The sequence below is a fragment of the Apodemus sylvaticus genome, chromosome 22 (genome assembly GCF_947179515.1).
Source record: "Apodemus sylvaticus chromosome 22, mApoSyl1.1, whole genome shotgun sequence".
Taxonomy (NCBI): Eukaryota; Metazoa; Chordata; class Mammalia; order Rodentia; family Muridae; genus Apodemus; species Apodemus sylvaticus.
In genome coordinates this window covers 19,539,811-19,562,420 of record NC_067493.1, presented here as the reverse complement: position 1 = coordinate 19,562,420, position 22,610 = coordinate 19,539,811, and the positions used below count along the sequence as shown (strand labels likewise).

Below are 22,610 nucleotides of genomic sequence, written 5' to 3'. Positions count from 1 at the left end.
TGGCACTGGCAGAAAAACAGCTAAGTAGACCAATGGAACAAAATCAAAGACCAAAACATGAGCACTCATGACTTCATCCGTTTAACAGTTGACAAAGATGGCAGAAAAGATAAGCTAGAGAAAAGAAAGCGCCTTCAAATAATGATGCAGGGTAAAACGGGATAGCCACACGCAGAACCGTGAAGTCAGAAGCACATTTACCACCTTGTGTAAAACGAACTCAGAATGGATCGAAGGTGTAAGCATAAAGCCCGGAACACCAAAACTGCTAAAGGGAAGCAGGTGGAGCACCACGTACGATATGGGTGTAGAGGGCAACGTCCTGGACAGGATTCCATTTGTCTAAAGCTTGGGCCAACAAATGTCAAAAATCAGAACGACTGCTCCCGTGAGTTCATAGCAGCCGTGGCCACGTGGTGCATTTCAGACATGAGGGCAATCGGGCTGAGACACCCTTCTCCCCACTCACTGATTGCGGTTGATCTGGCTGGCTAGGTGGGTGGGTGCCTGCTTCCTCCCTCACCACGCCCCTCCCCAACCCTGTACACTCAGCTGAGGGGGAAACTCTTCCCTGCTGGCACAGACTGGATGGACAAGTGGCTGTGCTCCCCTGCCAGAGCCTCTAAACAGTCTCTCAAGAATACAACTGTGTAAATGTACCACACTTTCTGTTTCCATTCCTCCGTTGAGGGACATATGGGTTCTTTCTAGCTTCTGGCTATTATAAATAAGGCTGCTGTGAACATAGTGGAGCGTGTGTCTTTATTACATGTTGGAGCATCTTCTGGGTATATGCCCAGGAGTGGTATAGCTGGGTCCTCAGATAGTACTATGTCCAGTTTTCTGAGGAACCTCCAAACTGATTTCCAGAGTGGTTTTACCAGTTTGCAATCCCATCACCAGTGGAGGAGTGTTAGCACCTGCTGTCCCCTGAGTTTTTGATCTTAGCCATTCGGACTGGTGTGAGGTGGAATCTCAGGGTTGTTTTGATTTGCATTTCCCTGATGACTGAGGATGCTGAACATTTCTTTAGGTACTTCTCAGCCATCCAGTATTCCTCAGCTGAGAATTCTTTGTTTAGCTCTGTACCCCATTTTTAATAGGGTTATTTGGTTCTCTGGAGTCTAACTTCTTGGGTTCTTTGTATAGATTAGATATTAGCCCTCTATCAGATGTAGGATTGGTAAAGATCTTTTCCCAGTCTGTTGGTTACCATTTTGTCCTATTGACAGTGTCCTTTGCCTTACAGAAGCTTTGCAATTTTATGAAGTCCCATTTGTCGATTCTTGATCTTAGAGCATAAACTATTGATGTTCTGTTCAGGAACATTTTCCCCTGTGCCCATGTGCTCCAGGCTCTCCCCAGAGGAGTACTACTTAGCTATTAAAAACAACGAATTCATGAAATTCTTAGGCAAATGGATGAAACTAGAAAATATCATCCTGAGTGTGGTAATCCAACCACGAAAAAACACACATGGTATGCACTCGCTGATAAGTGAATATTAGCCCAAAAGCTCAGAGTAAACGAGATACAACTCACAGACCACATGAAGCTCAAGAAGAAGGAAGACCAAAGTGTGGATACTTTGGTCCTTCTTAGAAGGATGATCAAAATATCCATGGCTCACAGCCAACCAATAAACTCAGCATAAGGTCCCCAATGGAGAAGCTAGAGAAAGGTCCCAAGGAGCTGAAGAGGTTAGCAGCCCCACAGGAGGAACAATAATATGTACTAAACAGTACCCCTAGATCTTCCAGGGACTAAACCACCAACCAAAGAGTACACATGGAGGGATCCATGGCTCCAGCTGCATATGTGGCAGACATCAATGAGAGGAGAGGCCATTGGTCCTGTGAAGGATAGATGTCCCAGTGTAGGGGAATACCAGGTCAGGAAAGTGGGAAGGGGGTTGGTAATTAGGGGGAAGGGGGATGGGATGGGGTGTTTTCAGAGGGATCATGAGTAAAGGGGATAACATTTGAAATGTAAATAAAGCAAATGTCTAATTAAAAAAAAAGAATGTGATCATGCAGCCCCCTCCACTTGGGCACTCTTCTTGCCCCTTTCCCACAGTTTCCTGGGCCCTGAGGAAGGGGCGTATTCTGTAAGAGAGAGCTGTACACATAGAATTTCCCTACAGTGTGTAAAGTTTGCCCTTCGATTATTCGAATGCTGATTTCTCTGCCGTGATATCTTGTTTCAACTTCGAAATGACATTTGTGTCAACAATTCTTAACATTTATTCTCTGCCTTGTCAATAAATTCGGATTACTCAAGCTTGTGACAGGAGATTCTTGGTATAAGCATTGCAACGTCATTTCAAGATTGAAACAAGATACGAGGGCAGAGAAACCGGCCATTGTGCCCAGCCCTGCAGAGACCTAAGTGCCAGAATACAGGAACAGGGGAAGGTATATGTGAGGGGGGATGGGGGCAGCGATCAGGAGGTAAAGTAAACAAGTAAACAAGTAAACAAACACAATAACAATAACATCAAGAGAATGACAGAATGAATACATGCTGTTTCCACAATAAAAAAGAGAAATCATAGGCTCGGCGGTTAAGAGCACTGACTGCTGCTCTTCCATAGGTCCCTGAGTTCAAATCCCAGCAACCACATGGTGGCTCACAACCATCTGTAATGAGATCTGATGCCCTCTTCTGGAGTGTCTGAAGACAGCTACAGTGTACTTACATATAATAATAAATAAGTCTTTTAAAAAATTTTTTTTTAAAAAAGAGAAATCAGCATTTTAATAACACAAGGGTAAAATCCATGTAGTGTACAAAGACATCAAGCCTACACTGAGAGCACAACTGTCCTTGATTTTCAGAATCCTATGTTGCCACAGGTGTCTGCATTCACCTCTGTTCTCTGCAAAGAGAGGCCTCTCTGATTAAAGCCTTTATCTGTGGGTGCGAACACAGACACTTAGACGGCAACTTGATGCTGTGTCAATCTATGTAAGCAAGTTTCCAATGTTAGGTTTCAAACTATCGCCCAGCGCCTAAGATCTCCTTGACTATGGTTTTGTTGTTGTCGCTGCTTGCGTGTTTCTTTTGAATTCTGTAAGTGGGTTTAGAGTACTAGATAGAGATATTTGCTTTTTGCCACAGAGTCTTTCATCGGCTTGGAACAAGCCCCTGGGATCCACCACCCCTCAGCACTAGATACAAGTGAGATGCTACATTTGGCTTTTTTTCTTTTTATTGTGTATGTGTGTGAGTGTGTCCATCTATGTAAGTGGACTATGTAGGTGGCAGCCAAAGCATGGAGGACTCCTGGGGGTCAGTGGGTTCCAAGGATCAAACTCAGATCACCAGGCTTGGCAGCAAGAGCCTTGAATAGCTCTTGAATTGAAGAGCTAATCCTCCATCTTCCTCCATTATTCCCCCTTCCCTTACTAGGAAACCCCAGTAATTTCCCTTTTCATTTCATGCTGGTTTTCTTAAGCTTCGTGTTTGCTTATTTAGAAATGCTCTCACTGTGTGCCGTTCAGACTGTCCTAGAAATCCACAATGTGGGCCAGGCTGGGCTTGAACTCACGACCCTCTCGACCGTAGGATTCCAGAAGTTCACCGCCACTCTCAGCTCTGGGATATTTTATTTTGTTTTCCATTTTAGATTTTCATGGAACGTATTTTTACACAGGTTATGTGTTATACAAGAACAAGCACATTTTTATGCAAGTACAGAGCATGCACTGAGCATGCCCCTGGCCTTCCCATTCTCACAGGCCCCCTCCTCTTGGTCCCTTTCTCCCCTCCATCCCCCTACCCCTTGTTCCCCACCCCCCACCCCCACCCCCCACCCCCCACCCCCCCACAGACTTTCACTTCCACTTTCTTGTTATGTACACATTTGTGATTTTTACGTAACTATAAAATCTAGGAACCGAAAAAGAGAGAAAACATTCAATATTTGCCCTCCTGAAGGCTGACAAATTCACTTGATATGATTATCTTCAGTTGCACCCATTTTCTTGTAAATGACGGTAAGTTATCCTTTATGACTATAAACCATGTTTCCTCCCCCCACCCCCACCCCCACCCCCGGTCATTCTTCTGTTGCTGGACACTGAAGTTGGTTTTACAACTTAGCTATTGTGATGTAGGTTTTTCTTTTAAATTACTTTTAAGTTTTTTTCATGCTTACTTTTACTATTTTTAACTAGGCATATGGGGTAAGGTATGTGCACTTGAGGGCAGAGCTATCAGATGCCTGGAGCTTGAGTTACAGGTAGTTGTGAGCCACCTGACTTGAGTTCTAGGACTTAACTGGGGTCCTCTGTGAAAAGAACATATTCCTAACCACTGAGCAATCTACCTAGCCCCCTAGCATGCTTTTTATAATTATTTTATTGTTTAAAATGGTTTTTTGTTGTTGTTGTTTGAAAGTAGAAAATGTATTTACATAATGCCATTTAGTCCTCTCCACCCCCTCCCTTTCCCACTGAAAGCCTTCTCAGTGAGTTCCCCTCCTGTGGCTGTGTCTTCCTTTTGAGTGTGGCCCACTGAGTTTAGCTAGGGTTGCTTCCATGAGCACAGTTAGAACACTGTTTATTTACAGGAGCAGGGTAAGTTACCAGTGGCTACAGCACTGAAGAAAATAATACTCCTCTCTAAGCAACTCTTAACTGCCAACAGTTCCTTGTAGAGGCATATGGGCCCATTGGCCCCTTTCCCGTCCATAATAAATCAAACCTAGTGTCTGTCACTCCTGACCACCCTGTGAAATATTATCACCCAGGAAGAAAGAATTTGTTCATTGATTATCAGAGAAATTTCTGTCAAATATCAGATATCCAATATTTGTTTAAAGAACACGTGAATACATTACATTTAACAGAGATGTTTAGCGTTGATTTGGGCTTGGGGTTTGAGTTTGCTGTTTCTTGGTAGCAGGTCTCAGCCCAGGATGGCCTCCAACTCATTAAGTAGCCAGGAGTAACCTGAATGTCTGCTCTCTTTGCCTTGCCCTCCCTGTGCTCAGATTACAGGTGCACCACCACATCCAGTTCATTCCCCACAGGGATCCTTTGTGCATGGCTAATATTCTAACTTTGCTGCTGCTCCAGCTTCGTGTTTGTTCATGGTTTATTGAAGAGGGTTTTATTGAGCTTTGGGTTTTTGTTTTGTTTTCTTTTTGAGTCTTAGACTCATTACATTATAATCCTGACTGACCCTTAATCTCTGAACTCTAGTTCCTTCTATCTCAGCCATATATGCGGCAGCCAGAGGTCAACCTGAGGTGCTCCTCCTCAGGAGTTGTGCATGTTTTTCGTGTGTGTGTGTGTGTGTGTGTGTGTGTGTGTGTTCATTTTCAATTATATTTATTTATTTACTCTGCATACAGGTTTACACATGCATGTGTGCCCACACTGGCCACAGTACATGTGTGAATGTCAGAGGAAACCTTTTAGTTGGTTCTCCCCTTACACCATGTTGACTCGAACACACGTTATCAAGCAGGTACCTATGCCAGACAAGCCATCTCACTGGTCCCCCGCCTTGTTTCTGATATGCAGTCTCTCACGGGAACCTGGAACTCACAGTCTATCTAAACCAACTGGTCAGCACGCTCCAGGGACTTGCTGTGTCCGAGTCCCCAGTGCTGGGGCTGCAAGCACAGTCCACCTCACCCAGCTTTTTCATGAGTACTAGAAATCAGATTCAGGCCCTCATGTGTTCACAGCAGCACTTTATAGACTGACCCATCTCCCAACCCCATAACATTAGTTCCCTATCACAGTACCTTTTGGAACAAGCCCTGTCACAGTTCCTCCTTCCTCACAAAAGAGAAAACTTTTAAAGCACACATCACCTCAAAGCCATTTCCCATGCCCAACAGGAGAACCCACTAACTCAGTTAACAACTTCCACAGATCTGTTTGTTCCTTTCTGACCAGTGTCAGCTAAAATCACATTAAGGTCAAGTACAGTCTTTGACTAACACCTTTGGGATTGAGTTGTCTTTCAAGATCACACCTAAGGATATTTTTCAGGATCTAGCAAAGCCCTGAGACACTTGGCTGGTTCAGTGTTTCCCACCTCAGGAGAGAGCTGAGCCATTGAGAGACAGAGACCAGAACTAGGGGGACTGCTCAGTCAGGAAAGTATTTGCCTTGCAAGCACGAGGACCTGAACTTGGTCCTCAGTAACCATCCTCGTGCACGGGGAAGCTGGATGCCATGTATCCCTGTAACTGTAACTTCTATTCTCCAATATAAATTGCCATCTCTGAGGCTTACTGCCTCACCCTGCTAGCCTGGGTCCAGTAGGGGACGCTTCTAGCCTCTGTACAATCTTATCTAGGCCTAGAATGTTTTCAGCCTCCGAGACTAGCTGCCAATAAGCTCACCCCTTCCCAATTCTTTCTGATCTCTGACTGACTGAGTCAACTTAGCTGTTCTGGCTCAAACTCCTCTCCATGCTGACTGATTCAATCTGACTCCTCTCAACTCCTGAATAGCTCTGCTTGGCCTCAAATTAACTCTGGTAATCTGTCCTAATCTTCTGGGTTTTCCTTATTCTCTGGTTTGTTTTTTCTTCATCTATATCTAGCTTGTTCTCTCTGCAACTGTAAGGGTCCAAAAATCGCTGAAGGAAAAGCCCAAGCTCAGGTAGTGTTGTGTCAGGGAAATGTTAGTGATCCCCAAAAACACACACAGCCCACTCACAGAAGGGCCTCTATTATATTCCAGCTCTGCTCCCTCCGCATTGGTGGGGGTGGACTTGTAACCTGGGGTGCAGGTTTGTTGGGGAAATAACCTGGAGACACTGGTCTTGCTGAGGGTGTAACCTGGAAATGCTGGTCTTGTTGGGGATTAGCCTAGAGACTGGAACTAGGCTTGAGTTTTGTTGGGGGAGTGGGGGACAACTTGGAAACTAATGTTAGGTGCCAGTCTACCTGAGTTCAAACTTAGGTCAGGTTCTCTAAAATGGAGTCTGAATTTAAAAGCTCTGGCGTCTCATCAATATGCAAAAACAAAGAGTGTTTATTGTGCGGAAGCACCCAGCATGCAAGGCTCACCATCATTTCAGAATGGGACCCAGACAAAACATTTGAGGCCTTTTTATAACAGAGTTCCTTAATTGTTTCTGAGACTTCTAAAACTCAGGGCACATTTCAAGATGTTACATAAACCATTAACTAAAAGGACATAAAGAAGATATACACTACAGGACCCCCAGGTGCAAAAACAGGAGGTAGGATATTGACCGAGTTTGTCTAAATAAAACTTCAAGAAAAGAAAGCTTCGTGGACAGTCTTTAACTCTCCATGCCCCTGTAACGCAGATGGTGAATGCCAAGCCAGATAATGGCACGTAGGCCTTCTCTGCTACAACCTCTTCAGTTAACGGCCTGAATTCTTGTGCCAACTCATAGTGAGCTTTGCGTTCATGACAACACACCTTCTGAGGGTTGTACAAGCACTGACAGCAGAGACAGGCCTCCCTCCCCTACTTTCCCAAGACTTAGTGCCTCACAAAAGTAGCTCTAAGCAGCCTCCTGCTACTTTACTGTGAGGTGACAAACCAGAGACTCTAGCCTCTCCGGAGGCAGATTGGCTGCAGAAGCAGAGTACTTAAGATGGTCAGGCAATCGTTTTATTTTGTTATTCCAGATGAATTTGAGAATTGTTTTTTCTAACTCTGTGAAGAACTGAGTTGGGATTTTGATGGGGATTGCATTGAATCTGTAGATTGCTTTTGGCAAGATGGCCATTTTAACAATATTAACCCTGCTAAAACTATTCTCAACAGTAAAAGAACTTCTGGGGGAATCACTATCCCAGACCTCAAGCAATACTACAGAGCAATAGTGTTAAAAACTGCATGGTATTGGCACAGGGACAGGCAAGTGGACCAATGGAATAGAATTGAAGACCCAGAAATGAACCCACACACCTATAGTCACTTGATCTTCGACAAAGGAGCGGAAAACATCCAGTGGAAAAAAGATAGCCTTTTCAACAAATGGTGCTGGTTCAACTGGAAGTCAGCATGCAGAAGAATGCAAATTGATCCATTCTTATCTCCTTACACTAAACTCAACTCCAAATGGATCAAGGACCTCCACATAAAACCAGACACACTAAAACTAAAAGAAAAGAAACTGGGATTGAAATGTAAATAAAAAATTATATCGAATAAAAAAAATAAAATAAAATAAAAATAAAGAAAGAAAGAAAGAAAAAAGAAAAGAAACTGGGGAAAACCCTTGAGGACATGACCACAGGGGGAAAGTTCCTGAACAGAACACCAATAGCTTATGCTCTAAGATCAAGAATTAACAAATGGGACCTCATAAAATTACAAAGTTTCTGTAAGGCAAAAGACACTGTCAAAAGGACAAATCGGCAACCAACAAATTTGGAAAAGATTTTCACCAACCCTACATCTAATAGAGGGCTAATATCCAATATATACAAAGAACTCAAGAAGTTAGACCCCCAGATATCCCTCAACAGAAGAGTGGATGCAAAAAATGTGGTATATATACACAATGGAGTACTTACTATTCAGCCATTAGAAACAATGAATTCATGAAATTCTTAGGCAAATGGATGGAGCTGGAGAACATCATACTAAGTGAGGTAACCCAGACTCAAAAGATCAATTATGGTATGCACTCACTAATAAGTGGGTGTTAACCTAGAAAACTGGAATACCCAAAACATAATCCACACATCAAATGAGGTACAAGAAGATCGGAGGAGTGGCCCCTTGTTCTGGAAAGACTCAGTGAAGCAGTATAGGGCAAAACCAGAACAGGGAAGTGGGAAGTGTTGGGTGGGAAAACAGGAGGAGGGAAGGGGGCTGATGGGACTTTCTGGGAGTGGGGGTCCAGAAAAGGGGAAATCATTTGAAATGTAACTAAAAAATATATCAATAAAAAATAAATAAATAAAAAGAAGTTAGACCCCAGCGAACCAAATAACCCTATTAAAAATGGGATACAGAGCTAAACAAAGAATTTTCACCTGAAGAAATTCGGATGGCCAAGAAGCATCTTAAGAAATGCTCAACATCATTAGTCATTAGGGAAATGCAAATCAAAACAACCCTGAGATTTCACCTCACACCAGTCAGAATGGCTAAAGTTAAAAACTCAGGAGACAGCAGGTGTTGGCAAGGATGTGGAGAAAGAGAAACACTCCTCCACTGCTGGTGAGACTGTAAGATGGTACAACCACTTTGGAAATCAGTCTGGCGGTTCCTCAGAAAATTGGACATGACACTTCTGAAGGACCCTGTTATACCTCTCCTGGGCATATACCCAAAGGATTCCCCGGCATGCAATAAAGACGCATGCTCCATTATGATCATAGCAGCCTTATTTATAATAGCCAGAAGCTGGAAAGAACCCAGATGTCCCTCAATGGAGGGATGGATACAGAAAATGTGGTATATTTACACAATGGAATACTACTCAGCAATTAAAAACAATGAATTCACAAAATTTTTAGGCAAATGATTGGAAAATATCATCCTAAGTGAGGCAACCCAATCGCAAAAGAATACATATGGAATGCAATCTCTGATAAGTGGATATTAATTAGCCCAGAAGCTCTGAATACCCAAGGCACAATTAGCATAACAAATGACTCCCCATGAAGAAGTAAGGAGAGGGTCCAGATCCTGGAAAGGATTGATTGATTGGAGGGGAGTATCAGGACAGAGAAAAAGGAGAGAGGTGATTGGAGAATGGGTAGAGAAAAGAAGGTTTATGGGACATATGGGGCGGGGGGGGGGGGGGGGACTGGGAAAGGGGAAATCATTTGGAATGTAAACAAAGAATTTAGAAAATAAAAATATATAATTAAAAAAACGTTTTATTTTATTGTTAGAGTCAGGTGATCTAAGGATTCATTACTGGGTACCAGGACTCCCCATACGGGCTGCATCCCTGCATCCTTAACCACAGAGTGTGCTGCCCAGCACAGACAGCCTATCCCAAGATAAGATATCTCCGATTCATGTGGCTATCTTTTTTTTTAATTAGATATTTTCTTTATTTGCATTTCAAACGTTATCCCCTTTCCTAGTTTCCCCTCCAAAAACACCCTATCCCATCCCCCCTGCCCCTGCTCACCAACCCACCCACTCCTGCTTCCCTGTCCTGGTATTCCCCTACATTGGGGCACTGAGCCTTCTCAGGACCAAGGGCCTCTCCTCTCTTTGATGTCCAACAGGGCCATCCTCTGCTGCCTATGCAGCTGGAGCCATGGGGCCCTCCATGTGTATGCTTTGGTTGGTGGTTTAGTCCCTGGGAGCTCTGGGAGTACTGGATGGTTCATAATGTTGTTCCTCCTGTGGGGCTGACAGCTCCTTCAGCTCCTTGGGTCCTTTCTCTAGCTGCTCCATTGGGGACCCTGTGCTTAGTCCAACGGTTGGCTGGGAGCACCCCCCTCTGTATTTGTCAGGCACTGGCAGATCCTCTCAGGAGACAGCTATATCAGGCTCCTGTCAGCAAGGGCTTGTTGGCATCCACATAAGTGTCTGGGTTTGGTGACAGTAATGGGCTGGATCCCCAGGTGGTGCAGTCTCTGGTAGGTCTTTCCTTCAGTCTCTGCTCTCATGTAGCTATCTTTAAAGCTGTTCCTCAGGTGAGGGATTTTATTGTCTCGTTCCTGGACTTTGGGGTCTGCTGTTGGAGCAAACGGTTTATGGCCTAGGTTCCAAGATGAGACAAAATGGGATTAAAAAAAAAAAGTCCCTACACAACCTATCTGTAAAACTATCCCACTAAAACTGCCTCCTCTCTCCTTCTATACTACCCCTTAAGTAGCTTCCCTTTCTTCTGTCTTGTGAGAGTTGAGCATATCATATTCTATCAGATGTTTCTGCCACTGCTTTTTCTAATTTTTCTGCCACTCAATTATACATCACTTTTTTATTTATTTATTTATTTATTTATTTATTTATTTATTTATTTTTGGTTTTTTGAGACAGGGTTTCTCTGTGTAGCCCTGGCTGTCCTGGAACTCACTCTGTAGACCAGGCTGGCCTTGAACTCAGAAATCCGCCTGCCTCTGCCTCCCAAGTGCTGGGATTACAGGCATGTGCCACCACTGCCTGGCTTATATATCACTTTCAAGCATGGGTGCTTCCTTCTATAAACCAACTTTACCTTCATTGTTTGGGATTAAAGGTGTGTGCTAAGGCTGAGCCACACCACAACTAGAAACAGCTTTTTTTTTCAGTAAATAACAGAATCTCAGGGTTCACAGTGTGATCAAATATCCTGCAACACATCACCAATGCTGAGGCAGCGGACAGAGAATTTGTGGCCAGCCTGTATTACTTAACCTTTAAGAGACCCTGTTTCCAAAACGAAGATAGGTAGGGGCCGCCATGACAACTCGGTGAGTACAGGCGCTTGCTGCCAAGCTGGGCGATTTGACTTTGACCCCAGAACCCACGGGTGTAGAGAGAAAACCAGCTCTCACAGGTTGTCAGGAGAATGTACATTAGAGGGATCTCTAATCCTATGCAAGCACCCTAAACACACACTGTAACTAAATAAATGCAATCTTTTTTGTGTTTTGAAAATAAATGGTGCCTGGGTAGCAACACCCTAAGTTGTCCTCTGGTCTCCACAATCATACACACACACACACACACACACACAAAGAGACAGAGACAGACAGAGACAGAGAAGGTTGAGAACCGCTGGTACAAACCAAACCAAACACATATCTGCTTGACACTATGTATATACATTATGCATGTCTCCTATCTGTGCGTGGGTGCTGTATTCCTGGCCTCTGCCTCTGTAGACACCAAGGCATGGGTCTTCACACCTTCTGAGCAGGAAACACAGCTACAGTGATCAAGCCACAGAGGTTTGATCTGCCCCTCATAGCCCCAGCCTTACCCAGTACTGTGACTGACCATTAGCTGGCTTTCTACACACAAGAATTGAGGCCACGGACATGGGAAGGAAGGAAGGGAGGGAGGGAGGGAGGGAGGGGGATAGGATGGAGCTAGGGTGGAGACTTAAATTTATATCTCTGTCCGGGGCTGGATGCTACCACCATCATGAACACTGGTGGATACAGCAAGCTGGACAGTGCAGTCGAAGAGGTCCCCAGAGGTAGGAGAAAGAGAACCACCCCATCTTCCTCCATGGGTTCTGTTCTAATGTTTGAAGTTTGGGAGGGCTGGGGGGAAGAGGAGACAAAACCATACAGGAGACACCACAGTATGGACAGGACTGTGGAATGGTGGTGCCCGCAGCATGGGCGTGGGGAGATCACATCCTAGGTTGAGGTCTTCCCAGGGGTCCTGGGTCCTGGACTGAGAAACAGCATCATCTGAGTCTCCCCCAGAAAACCTGTTTGGGGGAAGGTATCACTCCAACCATAGACACCTTGTTACATAGACTCCAGTCACATTGGCATGAGAATTCTAACACCACTATATATGCAGCTGGAGCCATGGGTTCCTCCATGTATACTGTTTGGTTGGTGGTTTAGTCCCTGGGAGCTCTGAGGGGTCTGATTGGTTGATTTTGTTGTTCTTCCTATGGGGTTGCAAACCCCTTCAGCGCCTTCAGTCCTTCTCCAACTCCTCCATTGGGGTCCCCATGCTCAGTCCGATGATTGGCTGTGTGCATCCCCATATGTATTGGTCAGGTGCTTGCAGAATCTCTCAGGAGACAGCTATATCAGGCTCCTGTCAGCAAGCACTTCTTGGCATCATCAATAGTGTCTGGGTTTGGTGGTTGCATATGGAATGGATTCCCAGGTGGGACAGTCTCTGGATGGCCTTTCCTTCAGTGTCTGTTCCACCTGTGAAGGCTCAGTGCCCCAGCGTAGGGAAGTCTAGAGTGGTGAGGAAGGAGTGGGTAGGTGGGAAGAACCCCCTCATAGAAGAAGGGTGGATGGGATACAGGGGTTCGGAGGGGGACCAGGAACGAGGATAACATTTGAAATATAAATAAATAGAATAACCAATAAAAAAGTAAAACAAAAAAAATAAATTAAAATTTAAAAATAAAATAATTCTAATTCTGTCATGTGGTGGTAGAAGGGTACTTGAGCTGTCTGTACCTCTGTCCTGGAGGGATCCAGAATTCATCTGTGTTCTACTAGGGCAGTTGGGACGTTGGGAGTGCTACAAACAAAGATTTTTCTTCCTGGTCTTGGCTTTGCTGGTGGCCACAGTTCTCTGGGCTCTCATTCTGAGCACCTTACTGTCCAGTGGTGAGTGATGTATTTTTATGTGTACATGTATGTGTCTGTGGGTATGCCACGGGTGTACAAGTGCCCGCAGTGGGCAGACGGCATCAGATCCCCTACAGATGGAATCAGAGGCAGTTGTGAGCCATTGCATGTGGGTGCGGGTGATAAGAACCCAAACTCGGGTTCTCGGGAGCAGCCGCTCTGAACCATCGCTCCAGCCCACTGAAGTGACCCCTTTACAGGGACCAGTTATGCTGCCTGGCAGGTAAAGCACAAACTTGCTTCCTATGCGGTGCGTCACGTGTGGTCCTGGACCGCAACGAGTGTAAACCATGGTTCCCATGGATCCCGACCCCCTTTGGGGTTGAACAACCCTTTCAAGGGTTTGCCTAAGACATCAGAAAACACGGATTACATGATATGAATGAATTACATGTTATGGATGGAAATTCAAAACAGCAGAAGAATTAGAGTTATGAAGTAACAACGAACATAATTTTATGGTTGGGGGGTCACCACAACATGAACTATATTAAAGGGTCACAGCATTAGGAAGGTTGAGGACCACTACTAGTCCTTGGCCCTGTGTGTATGCATTTTGTATGTCTCCTGTCCGTACCCGGGTGATGTTTTCCTGGCCTCTGCCTCCGTGGAGAACAACACACGTGTCCTCACACACTCTGAGCAGGCGGAGGCTTCACAACTCCTACTTGCATCTCTCTGCAGCCTCCAGGGAGCTCAGAGTGTTGCTCGGCCACCAGGACCTGCTGAGGATTAACGGTGCGTGAGGAGCTGCAGAGCAGGGGCGACTGCGCACCCTTGTGGTGGGAGGAGGAACTGCCAGGGAGGAGGGACTGGGTAGTGAATAGCTGAGGTCCCTGCAATGGGGAGTTAACTGGTTTAGAAAAGGGTGTCCCCTGACCTTGTGTGTGTGTGCGTGTGTGTGTGTGTGTGTGTGTGTGTGTGTGTGTGTGTGCGCGCGCGCGCGCGCCTGTGTGTGTGTGTGTGTGTGTGTGTGTGCGTGCGCGTGTGTGTTGGGGTCGTTCCAGCCTCAGAACAGAAGGTGATGTTGAGTTCCCTGAAGGATGATGTCGGAGCCTGCAGGAATTGCTGTAAGAAACACGGGTTTGGTGGAAGCGTGAAAGCTGCCCGGCGGGGAAATGGGGCGGGGGGTGGGGGGGTGGGTTGGGAGAGGCAACTGGGAGCGAGGCTGGCCGTCACCCCATCCCCATCTAGGCTCCGTGACGAAAGCGCAGTTGCAAACCACACTCGCGGAGTTTAAGGACACACATGCAAAGCTGATGGAGCAGGAGAGCATCCTGAAAGAACTGCAAGAGCGTGGTGAGAGCCGAGCACAAGCCCTGGGCCCGAGCCTCACCCCTAATCACAGCCACGCCGCTTCTTGGTAGTACAATCCTGGACCCTCCAGTCCCTGGGCACTGAACCCAGGGCTCGGCATGCTAGGCGGGGTTCCACACCTGAGCCATGGCCAGGCCCGCCCGCCCCTTATTACCAGCACCCATTTTACATTTTCTTTTCAGACAGGGTCTCACTAAGTTACCAAGGATGATCTTAAACTCTCTGTGTAGTCCAAGTTAGCTTTGAGCTCACTGCTCTGCCTCAGCCTTCTGGAGTGACTGAAACCACCACATTCAGATTGATGTTACTCTTGACCATGATGCCATGAACTGACCATGACAGAAGTCCCAGTCTTAACCTCAACTATAAATGTCCCGTGTTCTGACCTTGTAGTGACCCAGGACTTGGCTAAAGCAAGCAGAGACCGTGAGAACATCCGCAGTGAACTGTTCCAGGCACTGGAAGCTGTCAAGCAGCAGAACAGTGAGCCAGAGAGGAGACCAGGGGCTGGGGAGGAGTGGACCCAACTGAGGGTTTTCAGCGCTTCTTTTTCCACCAGACACACCCTTGTTTCTCTGGAACTTAACACCATCCAATGGTCCCTTTCCATAACAATCTATCTCTCTGACCCTCCCCACCCAACAGGCTCCTGTGAGCACTGCCCACCATCATGGCTACCCTTCCAAGGCTCCTGCTACTATTTCTCTGAGACACAGGCCATATGGGATACAGCACAAAGCTACTGTGGAGGCCAAGGTGCCCATCTGGTGATTGTCAGAGACCTGAATGAGCAGGTGCTCAGCTGGGACGTGGAGGAGCCGGGTTTGCCTGAACTGGTATGGCCCGGGATGTTTGGCAGACTTGGCCAGCTGATGTGTCCACTCCCTTCCAGGGCTTCCTGAGTCAGCATACACGTGGCCGGGGCTATTGGTTGGGTCTGAGGGCAGTTCGCCACCTCAACAAGATTCAAGGCTACCGGTGGGTGGATGGAGTCTCACTCACCTTCAGGTAAGGAGAAGGCCCCAAGAGAAATTTGAAAAGAGGGTTGAGTTAGACCCTAGGGGAAATGCTTTTGGATATCTGAAGACTAAATTCCTGGGAGAGGATTGTTGTTGATGCTTTGGTGCATATGTCACTGTGCACACCCGGGCATACTCATGCAAAGGCTAGGGGGAAACTCTGGGTAGACTAGTCTCTCATTCCTTGCCTTATTCCATTAAGATAGGCTCTCTCAGTGAACCTGGATCTAGGCTGACTAATAGCCAGAAGACCTCAGACGCTCTCCTGTCCCCAACCCCTACCCTACTTAAGTTACAAACACATACATGCACAACCAGACACAGCTTTTTATGTGACTGCGTGGGATTTGAACTCAGGTCTTTTTTTGGGGGCGGGGGTTGGATTTGGTTTTTTCAAGACAGGGTTTCTCTGTGTAGCCCTGGCTGTCCTGGAACTCACTCTGTAGATCAGGCTGGCCTCGAACTCAGAGATCCGCCTGCCTCTGCCTCCCAGAGTGCTGGGATTACAGGTGTGTGCCACCACCACCCTGCTGAACTCAGGTCTTTATGTTTATACAACAGGCATTCTGTTCCACTGAGAAATATCCTCAGCCCCTGAACTAACCTTTAAAGAAGGAATATGCTAGACAGTGGGAATTAGCTAAGAGTTAAATTCTGGGTCCTTACAAATGTCCACTGCAGATATAAACTCAAAGTAGGCATTCAGGGTGTTTACAGCAGAGCCAAGCAACAAGAGAGCAAGGCAAGCCTTGGAAAGGAAGGTTCGATCCTAGATCTATCCTCAGTCCCAGTAACACTCCCACTGAACCACCACAGCCACTGGAACTCTGGAGAACCCAATGATTCCAGGGGACATGAGGACTGTGTCATGATGCTACACTCGGGACTGTGGAATGATGCGCCATGTACCAATGAGAGAGATGGCTGGATCTGCGAGAAGAGGAGCAGTTGCTGACCATGCCCCTTGCCTCCGCGTGAATCAGAAGGGTGGCTCCTATTCCTCAAGCCTGCTACCAAGGCTGGTTTTTCCGAATGCACCATTAATAAGAGCCGCTCAACCTGAGCAGTTCATGCTTTAGAGACCCAGCTCTAACTCACAAGGCAGCCTAAGCCTTCCATCTAACCTGTCAGTCTCAAAATCACTACTCTAACACCTGATCATCTGATCCCTTGCCTGTCTTCTAGACACGGTGTTGGGGCTGTTCTATCTTCCTGTGTCCCCCTATTTTACCCCTCTGACGTGGAACTATCTTCGTACAGAGAGAGAGCATCAATAAATGTTTGGAAAATGGATCTAGCCTCTGGGTCTGTATTAGAAAAGCATGATCTCTGTATCCCACAAAGGAATACACTTTGTAGTTTGCTTTCCAGGAAGGAAGAGCTAAAACCAAAACTGGACTAGCAACTGTGTACGTCCTCAAAATGGCCTCTGTCTTTGAGCTCTGTCATAAGGGAGGACTGCATCTCATCCCATTGGTGGAAGTTCAGTTTTATACTCTGACATGACAGCTAATTGGCACAAAGAAGAAGGAAGAGGTTCATAAAATAGGGGCCCCTATCAGGATGATTACCTTTGATATTAAAAAAGCTTTTCACAGCCAGGCGGTAGTGGCGCACGCCTATAATCCCAGCACTCTGGGAGGCAGAGGCAGGCGGATTTCTGAATTCTAGGCCAGCCTGGTCTACAGAGTGAGTTCCAGGACAGCCAGGGCTATTCATTATACAGTATTTAAATCATACACCCCAATCTTAAGAGGTAACATTACCAGGATAGCCAGGGCTACACAGAGAAACCCCATCTGGAAAAAAACAAAAATTAATTAATTAATTAATTAATTAATTAATTTAAAAAAAGAGGTAAGCTTAACTGCCATTATGGAATCAGGACAATGGCCAATCTGGTTTTTTCCAGCTAGAAGGGATCACTGGGCATGACCACCAGAGTATCCCTGTAATGGGCCTATTTAAAAGACCCCAAAGTGCATTGATGGTTCCATTTGTATAACTCTAAGATGTAGAGAGAAAAAGAGGCCTTCGTCTAGTGCCTGGACAGAGATGTGAAGGAGAAATGAAGGCAAAAGGTCTTAGCATTAAAAGTCTGAGGCAGGGAACCAGGAAAGACCAGAACAGAGATACTCTGTAAGTGTCCAAATTGAAGTCCATCAGAATAGTTTGAGAGGCTCACAAAAGCCTCCATTTGGGCTCACTATTGCTTTGCTTTGGCTTCTAAGGGTGGTCTCCAGAGTGCCGGGCCTCAGGTCTGCTCACAGACGCTGTGATCACAGTTGGAGTGGCTAGAATCATAGTTTGAGATCCCTCTCGGACGGCTTCTAGAGAAGGAGTGAAGAAATTTAAGCATCACTTGGTTCGATGTTTTGAACTTTGACATCAATAGACTGAACTTTAACCTTAGAAATTTTAATACCATGCATACCATGTCAAAGTCCCATCTTTCACATACCTTAAATAACTTACTCAGACCTTAATAACCCAAACTTTCTAGTTTATTTTTTATATTATGAAACATAGCAGTAGTAACAAATGTAAGCAACTGTTGTGAGAATTTGGATTAAGCAAGGTCTAGTCCACCCCTTCCTTACAAAGTCCAAATGGTAAATCAAAGTTTGAGTCACTGGAGTTCATCCTAGAGAACCAATGAGTTCTTTGGACTTATGGAGAACCAATGAGTTCTTTGGACTTATGGAGAACCAATGAGTTTACTGGGCTTACTCATTAGCATAGATAAGGTGTAACTAACAGAGACATAGGCAACCCAAAATCAGCCCCTCTGGAAAGTCTTTGCCCAGCCTGGATGATGACTTTCCCATAGATGCGTAAGCTTATGGTGACTTGGGAAGATGAGCCTATCCCACAAGGAACCGAGTCCCAGCATAAGTTTGTGTGCATATATACATTAATTAAGGTGTTCACGAGGGCCAGAAGAGAGCATCAGGAGTTACCATCAGGGTGTGGTTGTGAGCCACCCATTGTGAGTGCTGGGAAATAAACTCTGGTCCTCTGCAAGAGCAGAAAGTGATCTTAACCACTGAACACTTTTGATTCACCTAGTCACCTGTTTTTTTTCATTACACAAACAAAGTACCTAAGGCTGCACACATTGTAGAGAAAAGAGAACTTGGCTGAGGGACGGTTCAATAAGGAAAGTGTTTACAGGCTGGAGAGATGGCTCAGAGGTTAAGAGCACTGACTCCTCTTCCAGAGGTCCTGAGTTCAAATCCCAGCAAACACATGGTGGCTCACAACCATCTGTAAAAGGGATCCAATGCACTCTTCTGGTGTGTCTGAAGGCTGCTACAGTGTACTCATATAAATAGAACAAATCTTTAAAAAAGAAAAGAAGAGAAAGGAAAAGAAAGAAGAAAAGTGTATACTGTCTAAGTATGAGGACCTGAGTTGAGATCCCCTGAACCCACACAAAACCTAGACACAGCAGCATGCGTCTGTAAGGCCAGTGTTGGGGAAATGAAATGAACGGCTCCTAAGGATTTGCAGCCAGCCAGTCTAGGCAGAATGCTGACCTCCAGTTCATTGACCCTCTCAAAACATAAGGTGAGGTGAAGAAATAAGGAGTGAGAGAAACACCTGACACTAACCTCTGGCTTCTATGCACAGCTTCATGGAGGACTGTGTCCTACACACATCCACACACGTGTGTTCACACATATAAAAAAATGATAAGCAAATAGATATTAAAAATGAAATGTTAACATTTCCCCCAAAGTAGAGAAGTTTGGTACATTTCTGGAAGGCTAAAAGATCCAAACAACATGGTTGTGCTCTGGCCAGGTTCCCTTGGCAAGGTCACTTCGTGGCAGAGAGCGCCTCATGACGGGAATGTAAGCAGCAGTTATGTTTTCCATTGTTGCGACAGAATACCCAACAAGCAGCCAAAGTAAAGAGAGGTTTATTCTTCCTCTCAGTTCAAGAGTTGAGTGCATCACAGAAGCAATGGCGACAGGAGCCGGAGGCAATGGGTCACCTGCATCCACAGCTGGGAGACAGAGAAGACCAAGCCCTGGTGACCAACTCATCCCTCCCCACAGGACGGTGCCACCCACAGCCAGGGTAGCTCTTCCTACCTCAGCTAACCTGACCTAGAACCCTTCACACAGATGTGCCTAGAGGCTTGTCTCTTGGGTGCTTCTACACTAAACTCTAGACCCTTTCAACAGCCATCACAGTCAGTGTTTAACTTTATGAAACTAAAACCTGCCAAACAGATTCCCAAAGTCCCTGCATCATCAGCACGCCCGCCACCTCTCCCTTGGAGGCTCAGAAAACATCCCAGAAGATTTTAGGAGCAAGAAGATTGGCCTGTGAAATAGTGTCGCCTTGGCATTCACAATCACTGCAGTTGTGACCAACAAAGTTATCTGCAAAAGACTTGACTTGTCAATAGTCACTCATAGATTAAGAAGGGGCTCACAGGTCCCTACGTCTTCTGAATTATTGGCTATTGTCAAATTCTGGGGGAGGGGAAGGCATTATTTTCAGTGACGTACTGACCCTTGAGCCAATCAGGCCCCAGTTCCAAAGCCATGGTCACACGGACGGTCCTGGTTAAACTCATCATGCCACAAAACAAAACAGAAGCCATGCATGACTCATAGGGAGGAGAGGAGGCAGACTTGAGGAATTCAGAGAGTTGGCAGTGATCAAAACTGTCAAAGAAAAGAATCAATCTTTTATTATTTACCCTGGTTATGGGGGCACATCTTGGGTCAGGGGACAACTCCCTAGAACCCATTCTTTCTTACACTCGAGGCTTAAACTCAGATCATAGGGCTTGGTGCCTGTGGTAAGAACTTTAATCTGTTGAGCTCTCTTGCCATTCTGAAGGAACGAATGTAATGAAAGTAAAAGAAAAGTAATGAAGGGTCAACCACCCACCCAGACCAGCAAAGCATGGGCACCCTGGTTACTCCAGGAGGAATTTCGTTTTACCCCAGAGTTTGTATAATTCTGCAGCCCAGGGGAGTTGTTTAGTTTGAAACGAAGAAGAAAGGCAGGAAGCGAAACCAGAAGTTGAGGCAGATAATGAACACAGAGAGGAAGCAGTGGTAACATGTTTTGATTGCATGTGTTTTTGTGGAATGCAATTCCTTCTGCGGTTTTGGGTTCGTTCCCTTTTGCTCTTTGGTTTCTGTAAGATGGGGGGGTCTCATCTAAGCCCCGGGATGGTTCCTTACTGTGTATTCCAGGCTGCCTTCACGTCCACAAACATCCTGCCTCTGAAGTTCTGGAATTCTGAGTGAGCACCACCATGCCATAGCTCAGAGACGCCTAGCAAGAACTCGAAAGGCATTAAGGACACTTAACTGGTTGTTTGCCCTGCGTTTGTGAAGAGAGCAGCAGTTAACAGGGATGTACAGGGGTCTCTCTAGTAGGATAGGAAGTCTTTGGGGCACATGCCCAGAAGTGGTTTCATTATGGAAGACTGTCCAAGTTTGTTTTCTATCACTGTGATAAAACACTTACCTGGGTTCTTTCCAGCTTCTGGCTATTATAAATAGGGCTGCTATGAACATAGTGGAACATGTATCCTTATTACATGCTGGGGAGTCCTCTGGGTATATGCCCAGGAATGGTATAGCAGGATTTTTCGGAAGTGACATGCCCAGTTTTCTGAGGGACTGCCAGATTGATTTCCAGAGTGGTTGTACTAATTTGCTCAACAGAAGAATGGAGGCAAAAAATGTGGTATATCTACACAATGGAGTACTATTCAGCCATTAGAAACAATGAATTCATGAAATTCTTAGGCAAATGGATGGAGCTGGAGAACATCATACTAAGTGAGGTAACCCAGTCTCAAAAGATCAATCATGGTATGCACTCACTAATAAGTGGATATTAGCTTGGAAAACTGGAATACCCCAAACATAATCCACACATCAAATGAGGTACAAGAAGAACGGAGGAGTGGCCCCTAGTTCTGGAAAGACCCAGTGTAGCAGTATAGGGCAAAACCAGAACAGGGAAGTGGGAAGGGATGGGTGGGAGAACAGAGGGAGGGAAGGGGGCTTATGTGACTTTCGGGGAGTGGGGAACCAGAAAAGGGGAAATCATTTGAAATGTAAATAAAAAATATATCGAATAAAATTAAAAAAAAAAACTTACCAAAAGCAACTTGGAAAAGGAAGGGTTTATTTGGCTTACAGAGCCCAATCAGTTGACCACTGAGAGAAGCTGGGCAGCAACTCAAGCAGGAACAGAGGCAAAGCATTCTCTGTGAGAGAATGCTGCTTATTGGCTTGGCCTCAGGTTTGGGGTCAGCTACCTTGTTTACACCTCCCAAGCCCATCTGTGCAGAAGTGGCAACACCCTCAGTAGGCTATGCCCTCTCATATCAATAAAAAATCGGGAAAATGCCACACAGACATACCCAAGGCCAATATGATGGAAGCAATTCCTCAACTAAGGTTCACTCTTCTCAGGTGACTTTAGTTTGTCAGTTGAGAAAAAGTAACAACTAACCTCTTGTCAGTTTGACACATAACACCATAAACATCATACTGTCAAACCATAACCTTTTCTTTATTTATCCCCAAGATCACATATTAATATCACAACATAAAAATTAATATAACGGGGCTGGAGAGATGGCTCAGTGGGTAAAAGCACCGACTGTTCTTCTGAAGGTCCTGAGTTCAAATCCCAGCACCCACACGGTGGCTCACAACCATCTGTAAAGAGATCTAACACCCTCTTCTGAGGTCTGAAGACAGCTACAGTGTACTTACATATAATAAATAAATAAATTAAAAAAAACAAGTGGTTATTATAAAAAATGTAATATAAGGTTGAAAGTCCCACAGTCTTTAAGGTTTTTCCACACTTTAAAAGTCCAAAGCCTGTGTTAAAATTCAAAGGTTATTAACTGCGGGACCTTATATAGCCCAAAATAGTTTAAATATTGTCTTAGTCCACGAGGGAACAACCAGACACAATTACAATATGATCAAAGAAAACCAAAATTTAACTGTAAATAGGTGGTAACCCAGTGTCTGCTAATT

At 45.4% G+C, this 22,610-nt stretch overlaps 1 protein-coding gene across 1 annotated transcript; it reads left to right on the top strand.

The window, feature by feature from the left end:
- Window positions 1-12,048: 12,048 nt before the first annotated feature.
- On the top strand, window positions 12,049-16,866 carry Clec4g (C-type lectin domain family 4 member G). The gene is made up of 9 exons (XM_052168122.1): window positions 12,049-12,105; window positions 13,106-13,216; window positions 13,922-13,975; window positions 14,245-14,307; window positions 14,432-14,536; window positions 14,948-15,037; window positions 15,200-15,348; window positions 15,447-15,562; window positions 16,390-16,866. The coding sequence occupies exons 1-9, from the start codon at window positions 12,051-12,053 to the stop codon at window positions 16,526-16,528; spliced, it is 882 nt and encodes a 293-aa protein (XP_052024082.1). The 5' UTR covers window positions 12,049-12,050; the 3' UTR covers window positions 16,529-16,866.
- Window positions 16,867-22,610: the final 5,744 nt, after the last annotated feature.

Coding starts and splice junctions, on each gene's coding strand:
- Clec4g (XM_052168122.1), top strand. CDS start 12,051: ATGAACACTGGTGGATACAGCAAGCTGGACAGTGCAGTCGAAGAGGTC. Junction 13,217..13,921: donor GAGCACCTTACTGTCCAGTG/GTGAGTGATGTA, acceptor ATCTCTCTGCAG/CCTCCAGGGAGCTCAGAGTG. Junction 15,563..16,389: donor GGAGTCTCACTCACCTTCAG/GTAAGGAGAAGG, acceptor GAACCACCACAG/CCACTGGAACTCTGGAGAAC.